Raw genomic sequence first — 16826 nt, 5'->3', positions numbered from 1 at the left:
CTTGTATTTATCGTATGCATACATTATGTTCATGAAATTAAATATTCAATTGATGCGTAACATTCAATTACTGTTGGTAATATAACTTTTTATGAGAATAAAATAAACTTTCACCTTTATTACCACAACTAAGTAATCAAGTCAAATTACTGTTATTATAATAAATTCAATAAAATATGTATGCATAATAATTGATATCACATGTTTATCCTCATTTACTTTCATACATTATAAAAAGGAAGAAAAACTGCACGAATTTTTGATATAAAAAATAAATGTACATAAAAATAAATGATATAATTATTTATATTATAAATTATTATATAATTTATTTTAAGAAACAGTGATATACTTTTTATAAAGAAATAATTTAAGATGTGGGTCAATCCAAGGTCAACGTAACTATAGCGATCATTTGTTATACTACATCCGTCATTGCAAAATTATAATTTTTTTATAAAAGAATATTGTTATATAACATATTATAATTTACTAATTAAGTTCTTCATTATCCTATAACAAATTAACAATCTGAAATAACTTATCTTCAGACATGGCTGACTAAAGATTCAGTTTTGTAATTATTCTGATATTAACTAGCAGATTAATAAGTACAAAAGTACATTAACACAAATCTTGATTGAGAAAATTGTTAGATAATAGGTTAAGATTTAAATCAATTATGTAGTGCATTCTGTTCTTTGGGTGTTAGGTTGGATGCCCTGTGGGTTCGTCGGGCGACCTCAGTAATAAACAAGAAATCAGTTGCTGAGTAGTGATTGAACGTGTTTTGTTTCGTTTAGTTTATCGGAATCAATGTTTGCGAGAACGTAATGGTTCTTTGAGTAGAGAACATTTTCTCGTTGAACTCGTCTTTCGTAAAGGTGACAAGTATACTGATTTAGTGAAACACAAGTTATCTGAAAAATTTCCAAACTCTCCTGTTCCTCACCGCAATGTAGTTCGAACTCTTATCGAAAAATTTCAGTTGAAGGTGCTGATCGAAGTGGAAGAGCACTTAAACTAAACGAACAGAAGCTGCTTGATATTTCGGATGCTGTGGCCAAAAGTCCATCAAAGTCAATACGTATATTAGGACAACAGCAAGATATCGGACTTGATAACGCACATAAAGCTGTAAGAAAAGAACTGAAACTTTTCCCCTACAAAGTAATGTGTGTTCAAGAACTGAAATTTATAGATCATACCAAAAGATTAAATTACTGTCAAGAGTTTAAAATTTTTATCGGCCAAAATTCCGTAGGTATCTTCGACATTACTTTTTTTTGCAGATGAAGTGGTTTTATCTGGAGAGTACATTATATTAATTCACAAAATACACGACTGTGATCGATAACTAACCCCCATGAATTGTACGAACAATCTTTACACGGAAATTGAAGTCTGGGTCGGTGTGAGTAGAACGCGAGTTCAAAGTCCAGTCTTTTTTGAAAATGGTTATAGCGATAGATTTTGTGCCGTTTTAACTAACGGAAGGAAAATCAATCACAGTTGTTCCTAAAACATGGCGCCACAGCGCACACAGTTAACCTCCCAACCCCGTAAGGGAAGACACCCGCCTAGTGACGCTTCCGGTCGCCACATCACCACTCCTATTCCTAGCCCTGATGGGCTTTAACAGGAGACTCACAGCTAACAGTTCAATGACTTTTTTACAAAATTTCTTCGATTAACGAATCATTTCGAGGGGTTTGTGTCTGCACGATCGCTCGATTTGACTCGCCAAGATTAGTTATTAAAGGTGGCAGCGAAACAAGCAGTGTATCGCAACAGACCACGCACGATTGACGCACTAAAAACAAAGATATGTGATGTAAGACACTTCCGTACAAACTTCTCACATACATCAACAAAGACACTTTGTTGATGTAAGACATCATTACACTTCCATAATCCCAGCACACAGCAACTATCCAAATGCACTGTACAATATACGAGGGTCAGTCAGTTATTATCCGCAATTTAGTTATATTTTTGTGTATGTTGGTAGTACTGCCGTGTGGCGTAGATGACGTATGCGTGGTTTAATTGTTATTATGTCTGTGCAGGTTTGATGCTGCTAGGTAGGTTCCATTATCGCTGCCCTGCCGTTAATCATGGCTGCTCCGCTTTCTGTTTGCACCAAAGAAGAGCAACGTTCAGCGATCCGTTTTTTGTGGTCAGAAGGTGTGTCAGGGACCGAAATTTATCGAAGACTTTCGGTACAGTACTGGAATAGTGTGTTGCCGCAACGGAGTGTCTACGAATGGATTGAAAAAGTCAAAAACGGTCGCACAAGTGTTACGCACGACGAAGGAATCGTTTACCGCCAAAAATGAGGAAAACATTGAGCGTGCACGTTACATGGTTTTCTTAGACAGACGAGTAACTATTGGAGAAGTGGCACATCGTCTGCAAATTAGTCACTGCTCTGCCTACTAATTCATCCAGAACAGACTTGAGTTTCATAAAGTCTGTGCAAGATGGATACCAAAACAACTCAAACAGTTGCATAAACAAACGCGCTTGGACATCTGCCAAAAACATTTGGATCGCTATGGTAACGAACGGGACGTCTTCTTAGACAGAATCATCACTGGTGACGAAACATGGATCCATCACTACGAGCCGGAGAGTAAATGAAAACAATAGGATTGAAAAATAAACATGGTCGCCATTTTGTAATTTTTGAAGATATTTGATTTTTTTCTCATTTTAAAACTTTATTACAAAGACGATTAACAAATATTAGTGTGATTCCTCTATCAGAACTTGGATATACATTTTTATATAAAAATAACAAAATTGCGTACAGGGGAGAATGAAGGAGAAATTGCCACTTTTCCTAAGGATATTTTTTTGTTTTGTTTTACAATTAGAATCCGAAAAACAATAGCCAGCTCACCCTTTTCTAAACACTATATATATATATATATATATATCATTTTATTGAAGTAACATTAATATAGTAAATTATTTTATACTAATTTGCTTTACTGCAATTCAAATTTTAATACGACTTATTGCATTTTTATTTTACATAAGTAACTGAAATGTGTGTTACATCTTTACTTGATACAAAGATGTAATTTATTTCTGGTATAGATTTATGGTAATGTTTACTACTTTAACCAGTTAATACAAATAATATTAAATCTTATTTTTGTTCAAAGTTTGAGTAAAATTTTATAGTGGGTTTATAAGATAATATCCTTTTCATAAGTTGTCTTTACCTTCACTTGTTTTATAATAAAAAAAGAAGTACTTTGAAATAGCTCTGAACCAGAGCTTCCATCTTTCCAATTTATTATTTAAAAATATGAGTATATCTTATTAAATTTACAAGATTAAAATGTTTACCTATCTTAGTAAACATAACTAAAAAGGTTCTGGTACGAGATAAGTTGCAACCAAAAATTTCATTAAAAATAAACATCACATGCCATATCATACACTAGGAAAATGAGCAGTGAAATAGATTCCTGTTATTTCCTTTAACGAATTGAATATACTGTAGCGTATTGAAATGCCAAGGTCACTAAAATATTTCTGGTAAACTGTTCTTCAAGTGACACCTTCACCACAAGATCTGGCTGTATTACAGTTACTCTCAGCTAAACCAACCATGATCGGTTCATTTTTATCTTGTATACTTTATAACTGTCGCAGCAATTAGGAAAACTGGAATAGATAGTGTAAAATAACAAATTAATATACCCTTTCTGTTAGGAAATAATGAATAACACCTACATGATCGTATTTCATAGGGTAATACTGTCATAATACATAGGGTAATACTGTTATATGTGTGTAAATGTAAAATATATGCAAACAATTTTTCTTTTTAATTTAAGAAAACTAAACCTAGAGAATCACGTCAGATAAGATACTTTTATATGAAACCTTTGTTATAAGCAGAATAACAACAGTAGAAAAATTATCAAAAAAAGTGTAATAGGGTAATACTGTTGTATTAATGTTGTAATACTGTTATGTGTATAAATAAAATATATGTAAACAATTTTTCTTTTTAATTTAAAAAACTAAACCTAGAGAATCACATCAAATAAGATACTTTTTTATGAAACCTTTGTTATAAGCAGAATACAAATAGTACAAAAATTATCAAAAAACATTTTTTTCGTAAAATTCCAAAGTTATGAGAGAAATTTTTTTTTTTTACGCCCCGGAAGGACCAATTAGTCATTTATGTTTAGTCTTTCTTATCTTTCATTTTCCTGGAAAAATCTCTTTTCCGTTCCTCTGTCCAAACCGTCCCCGGTTTGGACAGGCTTTTGCAGGCTTTTCTGCAAATTTAACACTGTAAATTTGCAGGCTTTTCTGCAAATTTAACACCGGACAAGTTGTTATAATTTCCAGATCCTGTTCTGAGATCTTGCAGTGCAATGCCTGCTTCTTTGATGCCTTGAAGCACCTCAGTGAGCCACACTGGTTGCGTTCTTAGCTTTAGCAATCTTTCCAAGAGTTGTTTACTTTTCCTTGATTCCTCCAAACGCAAGAGGTGGCCAAAGAATTTTATTCTTTTCTTTCTTATTTCTTCTGTAATTGGTGTAACGACCTCATAGATTTTATGGTTTGGGAGTAATCTCCACTTTCCTTCTACCAAGTTTACCCCGCCAGTACAGGTCCTTACGATCCTTCTTTCTGTTTTGGCTAATTTTTCAGTTCCGATGCTATCTTGATTTGATCCAGTGTTTCACTCCCATACATTACTACCGGTTTGATCACCGTATTATAGTGACTTATCTTGGCTTGTTTGGAGATGCATTTCTTGTTATAGGTGTTTCGTGTGACCACTTGTGCCATTGCTAGTCTGTGTGCTCTTTCTTGCCAGGCTATTTTCTCGCTTAGATTCCATGTGATGGATTCACCCAAATATTAAAATGTTGATACTATTTTAATTCTGCGACCATTGATTTCCAAATGTTTCTGCTGTGTTTTTCTAGTGAACACTGCTCCTGTCTTCTCGTACGACATCTGAAGTCCAATTTTTGCTGCGATAGAGGCCAAAATTCTATCTGGTGTTCAGCCTCTTCCTCTATTTCTGCAAGGAACGCTAGATCGTCTGCAAAGCCAAGGCAGTTAAGGCTTATGTTGTTAAATTTACTTGCAATTTTTACATTCTCTGGATTTTTTCCGTACCTATGTCGCATGATGTATTCTAATGCGCAATTAAACAGCAGTGGTGACAATCCGCCTCCTTGCCTGAGACCAGTTTTTATGTCAAAAGTTTCTGATATCTCCCCCCTGAACTTCACCTTCGACCGGGTGCCCGTCATCGTCAGCTCCAACATTTTCACCAGCTTTGGGTGCAGCCCAAAATTCCTCAGAATCCTAAGCATAGATGGTCTATGGATACTGTCATATGCCTTCTTGAAATCCACAAATGTAATGATTAAGCCCTTGCGTTGCAACTTACATATCCATAATTAGTGTTTATTTAATTTTTTTTTTTTAATTTTTGAGCAGTTTTTTGTTAATGTATTTTTAAAGTTTAAATCTAAAAGTCAGAAGAGTAATAATCAGAAAGATGAATTTTTATATTTGAATTTAGTTCTACATAATGTGATATGTTATTTTTTGAATCCATGTACTTGTTTTGAAACATGAAATATTAAAATAAAAATTAATTTATTGTTAAAAGAAATTTTAAGTTTTTTTTTTTTTTTTAATTATAACCAACTTGTTTCCAAACTACAACAAAATTGTTCTTCCAAAGATCCTTTAGGAGTAATTAGCACTATCTTTCTTACTGAATTTATAAATAGCACCACTAAATTAGTTTCTGAAAACCCTTCAGGTCAATAATTTTCATGTAATTTGAACATGAGTCATTTATAGTTTTTAATCGTTTTAAAATGTTAAAAAATTTTATCATTTTTCTCAATACAATTTAATTTGAAGCTCGGTTATAATATAATCAGCTAATCTAAAATATTCCACACCCATATTTTTAGCAAAAAAAAAAAAAAAACTGGTAACTTAATAAAATTATTAAATATTAATAATAACTTTGAATAATAAGTAGAAGTCTACTATTATTAAGTAGACATATTAATTTTCTTCAAGAAGTTGGAAATATTTGAAGGTTAGTATATATATGTAAAAGTATATAATTACTACAATTAATTTTTTTTTATATTTATATCTGCTAGGTAGGTCTAATGTATCTTTAGCTAAAATATATTTAAATATAAATAAATACGGTATATTAAAGACTAACATTTATTCTTCAAGGTTACTTAAGAAACCTAATGATGGCATTAATTAAGTACCGTATTTATTTGAATGATACATAACAGTATCTTAATTGTCATGATATTGCTATTAGATGCGTAAAACAGAATCGACTCCTTTTTATTTTTTAAGAAATTATATTTTTATTGAAAATATATTCTTTCTCAAGGTTATATCATTATATTTAGTTATAATCAGGAGAAGAAGACCGTATTGCATCTCATCATTACATTTTCACAGTTTATAATTTTATATGATTAAATATTATTAAATAATTTACATTGAAAATAAGTTTCGCTTAAATGGAAATTATCACGATACAAGTTATTCTTACACACTTTCTCATGGAGTAAAACACTCATTTTATTATTATTAAATAAGAATATCTATATTTTTCTTATTTTATCTGGTAAATATTTAAATGTATTTCAGAAATATGCACATCATATTAGCCTAACTATGTATTAAGTATTGTTTAATGTATTCATTAACTGCATTTTATTCAGAATAAATATATACATAGAAACTTGGTTGTAACCATCTACTTTCATAGTTTGTGATGCTCTTTTATATCTACAATCAATATGATGAAATTTTTTTTAATAAATCAAATATCACTGAAGCTAGATGATGTAACTAAAATGAAATGAATTCTTCCAATTTTTGTAATTTGCAGCTTAAGCTAAATCAAAAAAAAATATTACTTTTTCAAAATTTCAAAACTGAACTCCTGAAGAAATATTTCATACAGTTTTTAATAAAATGTATATTGTTGAAACGTAAACTGCTGTGTCATTTTTTATGGTTGTGTTTTTATCCACGACAGTCAGCGATAAAAATGATTTAAAACTATAAACTTTTGAAATGAAAAACTACTGCTCATTTGCCTTTGCGACTGGTATTCCTAGTCTCACCTTGGCATCAGGTGGTTTTTTTTTTTTTTTTAATTAGGTAAACACTTTTATATAAAATGGTTGAAAATTGTGTCAAATTTACATAGTATATTTTCATTTAATATATATCACTGTATGACACAATTCAAATCCAACGCATTACTTTTAATCGCATTTCAAATATAAGATGTTCATGAAGTATGAACTCTATTTGGGGTACACCTTAGGTCATTTTTTAAATTTACTAGTCAATGCTATAGTTCATGGAGGATGTAGCCTCTTGTTCTACATTCATCCAGGCACTTCAGTACTCAAGAGATCTCTGCCTCATTGAACCAGCTCCCTCTTGTTCATCCATTTGGTTTTCCAATATATTCTTTTCTAACTGTTCTACTTTAAAGTATTCTTTGGACGTGTTCAACTCATCTAATTCTCTTTTGCTTTATACTCGTGACAATATCAGGTTTGCCCAAACAATTAATCCGACTCTATATTAGTTCTTACTCATCATTCATTTCCCTCTTTCACTGGGCCGTATATTTCCCTTCAAATGTTTCTATTCCACCTCCTTAAGCAATGCTTATTTACTTTATTTCTCCATGTAGCTGATTCGTGTATATATTACTATGCGCGCCATCAGAGTTCTAAATATTTTTTTAAATTTTTGTGTTTTTACTGATGTTTTTAGCTTTAAAAAAGTTCTGGAGAGTCTATAGCATCTATTACATAACATTATTTAGCGCATGCTAAATAGAAGTGCGTAAATTTAGCAATTTACTACATATATTTAGCAAATACGCGGTACTAAATATATTCATCAATTTAAACTAATGATGAAGTAAGGAACTTGGTTTCGTGATTTTAGTAGTGTAAATCCAAAGATAGTACGGTTTTATAAATCGAATGAAAATTAAAAAATAGTTAAAGATACCGCTGAAATTTTTTAGGTGATAAAGTAGTAGAATAGGACTAGCTCTTGTAAAAATTTGATGCGATTAGTCTTGTAATTTTTTAATAACAAAAAATCAAATTCAACAGAAAGTTCAGAAACAAACTGACCTTTTTGTTATTACCGCGATAATGAAAAATCAGTAAATAATAAAATTTTTACGCCATCAAACACGCCATAAAATAATTTAAAATGTAACCCAATAAGTTTTTTTAAGTCTCAAAACTCGAACGCATATACTTTGTATGTAGAAAGTATTTTTAATAAGAATTTATTAGTTTTTACTATGGTAAAGTATTTATATCAGTTATTTACCTGCAAGTATTTCATTTGCGTAGTTTTTTTATTATAATTTAAAAATTTTATTTTAATATTTTATAATTTTTGATTAGTAACCTTTTTAAAAATGTATTAATCTATTCTTCGATCTTAAGGAGTTTTAATTAAATTCAAAAATACTGTTAAATGTTTCTCATTTTCTTATTGTTTTTATTACGAGAGAAAACAATAAATAAAATAAACTCCCTAAAAGTAATAAGGGAAAAATAATTCTTGTAAATAATAAAATAATACGAAGTAATAAAAAGAAGATAGAAAGCGGTTTTCTAAAAAAAATTTAATCGTATGTATATTTTATTTACAATTAAATATACATTTTTAGGAAGTTGTTTCTAGACCAGGTGCGTTTTCTTTAATAATTACGCTATATGTGCAGATTCATTGCACAAAATTTGTTTAGTGCAGTGAAAAGAAGTTAATTTAAAATGAAATAAAATCTAATCTACTGTAAGTAATATTTTAATGAAATTATGAGATAGATTTATAATTTAATTAATTTATTTAATTATAAAGATAGCTGCAATCATGTTTCATTGAAAATTAAAATATTATATACCACAAAAAAACTACGAACTGAGATAAGGTTATGAACTGGTATTCATACAGATTGTCGCTGTTTGGTAAAACCATTTACGTAAAATATTATTTTCATTTCTAAAATAATAGGATTAAAGTACGAAAACGAGACGATAAAGATCGAGAGATATTGAAATCCGAGATATATAATATTATATAACGAATATCCTTTTTTGAGTAACGTAATCTTCTTTAACCTAGTTTTGATTGTACGATTACACCGATAAATCAGTACTGACACCTGTAGGCATAAAAAAATTGACTTGAAAGATAATTTTAACGACTTCTTTGTAAATAATTTGTAATTTACACTGATAAATCAACAGATTTTTCGAGAGGTACTAGAAACTGGATTAACATTCCATTTAGTTACTATCTACATAAATCCAAACATGAACTTTAAAATAATAAACCGAATTAAAAAACTCATTATAAAATGTTACTTTTAAAATATTATTTTTTTAATTTGTATTATTGAAAGCGTCGCCAAATTAAAAGTAACTACTTATTAACGCTAAATTTGTTTTCGATTATTTATTGCTTTAAAGCATTTTTAAAAGGTCTGATTTTTAAGAATTTATTTTATTTCAATTTTTCTTTAATTTTATTTACACATGGATTGGCTGGCCATATCTCACAAAAATCGAAAAACCTATTTCTGGTTAAAAATACGAAATTGAATTCATTAAAACTACGTATAGAGCTTAATACTGAACATGAGCATCGCTTTTTTAACAATCTATATAATAGGAAAAGTAAAAAAGGGTTTTGCTTGAATATAGGAGGGTAGATCCAGAAATAAGGTTCCCATCAATTTTACAGATAGACAACATTATCTATTCTCACAAAAATTTACATCGTCGGAAAGAAGAAACTTTGTTCTATTTTTCTACATAATCGCCATCTTTTTCTACGCATTTTTATAGACGGTGCTCCAATTTCTGTATCCCAATGTCGTTGAACTCCGCCGCAAACCCGTTGAGGATGCGTTTCACCTCTTGTTTGACTTCATCGTCGCTTCGAAAGCGTCGGCCACTCAAGAGTTCTTTTAACTTGGGGAACAAGTGATAGTCACTAGGCGCGAGGTCCGGACTGTAAGGTCGGTGGGGCATGACAGTCGACCCGAAGTGTGTCAAAAGTTCCTGGGTTTGACGGGAGACGTGAGGTCGGGCGTTGTCGTGAAGCAGCGTTACACCGGCTGACAGTCGTCCTGGCCGGCGGTTCTGGATAGCTCACCTGAGTTTTCTTAGTGTTGCACAATAACCGTTCGAGTTGATTGTCGTCCCAGGTTCCGTGAAATCGATCACCAGTATCCCCTTACGATCCCAAAAAACACTGGCCGTGACTGCGACCGGTGACCCTGAGTGACACCACTGTTTGGATTTTTGTTTCGTTTCGGGGTGAAATGAAACACCCGCGTTTAGTCTCCCGTAATAATGGGGTCCAACAATCCTTCCTTATCTTCTTGACACTTTTGTAGAAGCTGGCGAGCACAGTCAAAGCGTTTCTCCTTGTGTTCTGATGTCAATAGCCGCGGTACCCGTCGAGCACAACGCTTGTGATACCCCGATTTTTCAGACAAAGCTCTTTCCACTGTACCGTAAGAACTCCCAGGAATCCGAGCGACAAGTTCACGGACGGTGATTCTCCTGTTTTGAAGCGCTTCGCGATGGACCATCTCGATAATCGCCTCCGAAACTGACGGTCTTCCACTCCGTTCTTCATCGTAGACTTCCTTCCGATCGGCACTAAACTCCCTGCACCGCTTTCGGACATACACCTCTATCAAGTGACGATGGATATCCACGGGTGGAGTCCCTTTGGCGTGCAAAAAGCGAATTACGGAATGAATCTCGCACCTGGCGGGATCAACACTGGAACTTCCATCTCGGACGGCTCTGAGCCAAGATTGAGCGGCGCAGCAAAGCGCTGCCGAGCGGAATCGAGTGGAGGAACAGCCGCGCACAGTGGTGTTGCCAGATTTCGCCTCGCACCTTCCCGTTCGACTGGAGCTCTTTGGAAACCTTATTTCTGGATCGATCCTCGTACTTTAAAAAACACATGTGGGTCGAATTGTGAATTTCTTTCTTTAATTATGTTAAAAACGGGCTACGGTAGAAAGGTTTCGGCGTGTAAACGGTTTTGCAGAAAAGATGGTGTAACTCAAATTTTAAACTTTGACTCGAGTCTATTAATCCTGCTCGTACATACACACGCGCGCGCGCATGTATATTGTTATAGCCTATAACAAGATAAATATCTCATACATACACAAAATAAATAAGCAAAAGGGAACTCCCATCCTAGTTTTTTAACAACAAATTACGTTTTTCTATTAATAAAGTTTAAAAATATTTATTTTTTATTTTAGTTTTTTTATGTTCTTGAAACATATTACAGAGGGCGTAAAAAAAACTTTCATCCAGACGGCAAAGGCCCTACTAATAATTTTGAAAAGTTTCTCATAAAAAAACTATTGAAAATTTTGTGGATTTTTTGTCTAACTATTTATTAATTTTTTTTTTTTTTTGTATTTTACAACATATCCTAAACGAATGTGTAAGGCTTTCGGATAAATTGTTTTTTAAGATACTGCGTTGATTTAAACTGGGATTTACTTATCCTAAAAGTTTTGGGATAAATTGCTGCTAGAAAATGGTTGAGTTAGCTGTTTTAGAGTGAAAAATTAAGACAATTTTTATTAATTGGTTATATTTTATATGAACTAAAAATATGTTCTATTGTTAGCGATATATAAATAAATAAAAAATTCAACTGTTAATTGATTATCTTTGTAAGTTATAATTAAAAATAGATTATCATACGAGATTTTCGTGTGAAAGATTTTTGTAACAGAATTATAATTATTATTATTCTTATAATATCAAGCACAAAATGTAAATGTAAATATATTTTCTCTTCGTAATTATTAACTTTATAGTCGTAATAGTAATAATAATAATAGCAACCGGTTTCAGTCCGAGCTATACAATTGAAGCACCTCCATTCCTTCTATTCATTCTTGGGCCATTTACCGAAAATTGTTATCACTTTTATAATACGTAGTCATTAAATATATTATTTATTCTGAAATGAATTTTTTTAGATTCTTTACTTATTTTGCAATTGTTTTGTTTTAAGGCCGACTACTAATTTAAAAAAAAAAAATACGTTATATAACTACTACTTTAGTCAATTAGTTTGCTTTAACCAGATATTATATAAATAACAGTTTTAAGTAACATCAAGAATTATTTGTAGAATTATACCGGTCATTATGTCAGATGATAATAGTCAATTCTAGTCAAATGTCTCTCGTTAAATCCCCAAAAATATGAAAAAAATTAGCGAATAAAAAAACTTTTACTTTTTTTTTATGAAACTGCCTCTCAATAACAACTGTACAAAAAAGAAAGTAAACATCGATTCATCTCTAAATTTATATTTTTAAACGGCGGTATGAAATTAAGAATCGATGCTGAAAACGAATATGAACTCAGAATCTTTCTATCGCCCAACATTTTTGAAAATTTTAATTAAAGGATTTCATTTTTCAACGTATAGTTAACATTTTAAGGTCTTATATTGTATTTTGTTAGCTCATTTTTTATTGTTTAACTTTGTTAATATAATTTGTAAGCTAAAAATGAACAATACTAGACAAAGAATTAAATAATATCATAATCTCATATCTAATACTGAAGAGTGAGCCTTCATGTACAAGATTAATCATATCTGTGCGGGTCAAAACATGTAGCTGAAAACACAGATATGCTGTTTGTAGTAAGCACTGGATTTAGGAATGAATTTATTTTGTTCAGTTTTATTGCTGTCTTAAGTTTGTTAACAGTGCAGTGTCATAATGCGTCGAAATTATGTAAATAATTTGGATGCCTTTTGTTATGTATGTGGTGAGTTTAGCGTAAAATCAAATAGAAAAAACATTACATCTTTAATTAAAAAAGCATATCATTTGTACTTTCAGTATAAAATTGGTTATCAGGATAAGACGTGGGCTCCTCATATAGTATACACTAATTGTTTTATACATTTAAGAGGATGGCTGAAAGGTACACGGAAGGCTTTCCCATTTGGTGAACCTATGGTTTGGCGTGAACCAAAGGATTATGTAACCGATTGTTACTTTTGTTTAACAAGTGTGTCTGAATCGTTTGTTTTATATGCATCACAGCCATTAGTAAGATTGAGACAAACAGCGTAAAGTAACAAATTTGTTACAAAACAATACTCTTATAACTGATTTAACTCATCAGGGAAAATGATTTAAATAATAAATAGGTTAAACATACTGTATAAATAAATTAATTGAATCATTACTAAACTGGATTTCAATTACATGAAATCATTAAAATAATTATTTATCAACAACTGATAATATATTTACTCTTTTTGATATTTTATAGATTTAATAAGATTCTGTATAAATGTTTATGTTCTGCAAATGCATCTTTGGATTCCCATCAAGGGATCAATGGTAATGGAAATTATTTTTTATTTATACGGCTTATTCCCAATAACAATTACTAATGGTTGTAATGAATTTTGTAGTATGTGAAAGATGCCGTGCATGATTAGGACTTGAACCCAGAACCTCTAAATGAAAGGCAGTGATGCTATCACTCTGCCGAGAAAATAAAATAATAAATTCATTCAAATTAGAATTTGATCAGAATTTCAAATTTAGTTATATTACTATAACACTGTAATGTTTAAATGCATTTAAACATTACAATCATATAATTTCATTCAATAAATAGGGTTTTTTAAATTTGTATTTTTATGTTTATCTGAGAGTAAAAAGGATTTAGAAGAAACAATAAATGGCACGGATGAAGTCCTACGCAAGAACTACCTCATGAAAATAAACAAGAACAAAAGTAAGGAAATGTAGTAGAAATAACAAAGAAGGACCACTGAATGTGAAAATAGGAGGAGAAAAGATTATGAAGGTAGAAGAATTATTACTAAAGATGGATGAAGCAGGAGTGATATTAACTGCTGAATAGCACAGGCAAAATGAACTTTCAATCAGAAATATAGTTTGCTTACATCAAAAATTAATTTAATCATCAGGAAAGCAGTTTTGAAAGTATATGTTTGGAGTGTAACTTTATATGGAACTGAAACTTGGACGATCGGAGTATCTGAGAAGAAAAGATTAGAAGCTTTTGAAATGCAGTGCTGTAGGAGAATGTTAAAAATCAGATGGGTGGATAAAATAACAAATGAAGAGGTGTTGCGGCAAATAGATGAAGAAAGAAGCGTTTGGAAAAATATAGTTAAAAGAAGAGACAGACTTATAGGCCACATATTAAGGCATCCTGGAATAGTCGCTTTAATATTGGAGGGACAGGTAGAAGGAAAAAATTGTGTAGGCAGGCCATGTTTGGAATATGTAAAGCAGATTGTTTGGGATGTAGGATGTAGAGGGTATACCGAAATGAAACGATTAGCATTAGATACGGAATCTTGGAGAGCTGCATCAAACCAGTCAAATGACTGAAGACAAAAAAAAAAGTTTGTGGGTGGTATATGACATGACTTAAAATTTTTTTTGTAAAAAAAAATTCTGAATTGAGATTTGAATCCAAGACCATCTGAATGAAAAGCTATTATCATAATGAAGAGATATTTTAATTGGCATATTTTATTAAATTCAAAACCTGAAAATGCTTACAAGCTGTTAGAAATTAATTAAAATCTAAAATTTTACTTACTGGAATTATGAAATGGTAAAATTTTATACGTTTAACTCAGATGGTTTAAATCATACTGGATAGTTTGTAGTCAACAATATTAGTTTCTTAGTATCTACTGATGATGACTTTAACAAGAGAAATGGTTTTAATTAATTAATAGTTTTAATAAAATGGTTTTATTTAATATTAGGTTTCAATTAATTTTTTTTTTGTAAATATTTTTTGTTTTTTTTAAAAATATATTTGAATAACCATTTAGCATAGTAGTTTCCTTTGAATTTCTTTATAGCGTATTGATTAATTGGTTTCTCAATTGCATGTAGAGGATATTGAGAAAATTTAGGAAAAAAGTATTCTAATTTTCTAATTTGTATAAATAATAAAGAATGTGTATATAATAGTAAAGAATGTGTTAATTTCTAAGTGGCTAATAACCATAGAAATCAATGCCTCCCGATAAATAATATTAAAAAAACTGTAGAAGAAAATAAATCATGAAAATTAAATCAGTAACTAAGAATAATTATTTTAATCGTTAGAATAATTATATTTACCCTCTAAAATTCAAAATTCATTCTTTTTACTGAGAAAAAAATACTAATAATATTTTTTAAAGAATACTATTTTAAAAAAATGTATTAAATGTAAAACATATTTTTTTCAATCACCAAAATAATTTTGACTTGTGTAACTAAAAATGAAAGAGTTGGGCATTTATCATTACAGATAACATAAAGAGCTTCGGTTTTTGTTTTTATCAAATTCTGACTGTATTGTAATGTTTTTTTTTTTTGTGATGATATTTATTGAATCGTTTAGGTTATACATAATGATGAACATTTCGCTTGTTTATTTTTAGTTACAAAAGATCAACATTATTTTGAGGCTCAAAAAAATTACTATTCTTTCTGTTTGTTTTAAATATAACTCTTTAAATTAAAGAAAAAAAATTTAATTGTGTACTTTTTTTAGTTTTACAAATATGTTTTCATAAGTCTGATTTGGTTTCATATGGTTAATTTGGTGTACTTATAATCAATCTGTAATCATAATGTTACCAGGAATGAACCCGTATGCAAAAATTCAAATCAATTATAAAATGCATGTGAATTTACGGTAACATTTGATCTGGAAAGAAAGTGCAAATTAAAAAAAAAAAACAAACCAAAAAACTTGAGAAAAGATTTCCCTATGTAATTTAAAAAGAATAAATCTTAATTAAAAAAAAGCAATAAAATGATACTCACTTGTTTTGTTTTGTAGTTATTTTTTGTTGATTGTATACAGCAGATCATTTCGATCGATAGGTAAGCTTCCAAAAAGTATATAATAATAACTAAATATAACCTGTTAGGTAAAATGATGTATGTAACCCACTATTTATATGATATGAAGATGATGTCAGGTAGGACGATTACTTTCGAGGTTGTTCACAGCACAAGGTGGTTTAGTTTCATATAATTAACAACAAACCCTGCTAAACTCATCAGAGATTGCTATACAATAGGCCAATAATATTTGACAACCACTATTTATATATTGTGTACGCAGCGAGTTACCATTTATAAATATATAAAGAGAGGCGCTAATGTTTACTTATTTTTTTATGTCATTTTATTATATTACACAAATACATCTAGAAAGATAATGCAATTTAATTTCCCCTTCTTTTACAACTTCTGGTTTCTATTATTACTACTACACGTACATGATTTAACTCCTCTCTCCACTTTTACATTTAAAGTATAATCTTCAATTTGTTTCATTCATATCATCCTTTAGGACATAACATCACCTCCCCGCTCATATAGATTGTGTAAAATTTGTATACAGCTACGTAATGTTATTAATGTAACGGGAAATGTCTAGAATTACGTCTTAATGTTATTGTGATTTGAAACTGTGCTTTAATTTTTTTATAATAACTATATTGATCATCAGTCTGTAACGATTAAAATAATAAAATATATTATTGTAGTTTTTAAACACATTTTTATTTTATAATAATGTGTTTATAATATTGTTTTAGGAACAAATTAACTTTTTTTTTACTATATGTCATGTCTTTTAACTGATATTATTCTTAGTAAA

The 16826-nt window shown here is 30.4% G+C and overlaps 1 protein-coding gene across 1 annotated transcript in view; it reads right to left on the bottom strand.

Annotated features, from left to right (window-relative positions):
* Window positions 1-16154, bottom strand: part of LOC142331145 (flexible cuticle protein 12-like) — a 44004-nt gene extending 27850 nt beyond the window's left edge. The window contains exon 1 of the mRNA XM_075376849.1: window positions 15983-16154. Within this exon, the coding sequence (XP_075232964.1) occupies window positions 15983-16030 (48 nt within the window). The 5' untranslated portion in view covers window positions 16031-16154. The remainder of the gene's footprint in view (window positions 1-15982) is intronic.
* Between the last annotated feature and the right edge of the window lie 672 nt (window positions 16155-16826).

The sequence above is a fragment of the Lycorma delicatula genome, chromosome 10 (assembly GCF_047948215.1).
Source record: "Lycorma delicatula isolate Av1 chromosome 10, ASM4794821v1, whole genome shotgun sequence".
Taxonomy (NCBI): domain Eukaryota; kingdom Metazoa; phylum Arthropoda; class Insecta; order Hemiptera; family Fulgoridae; genus Lycorma; species Lycorma delicatula.
This window is presented reverse-complemented; position numbering and strand designations above follow the sequence as displayed.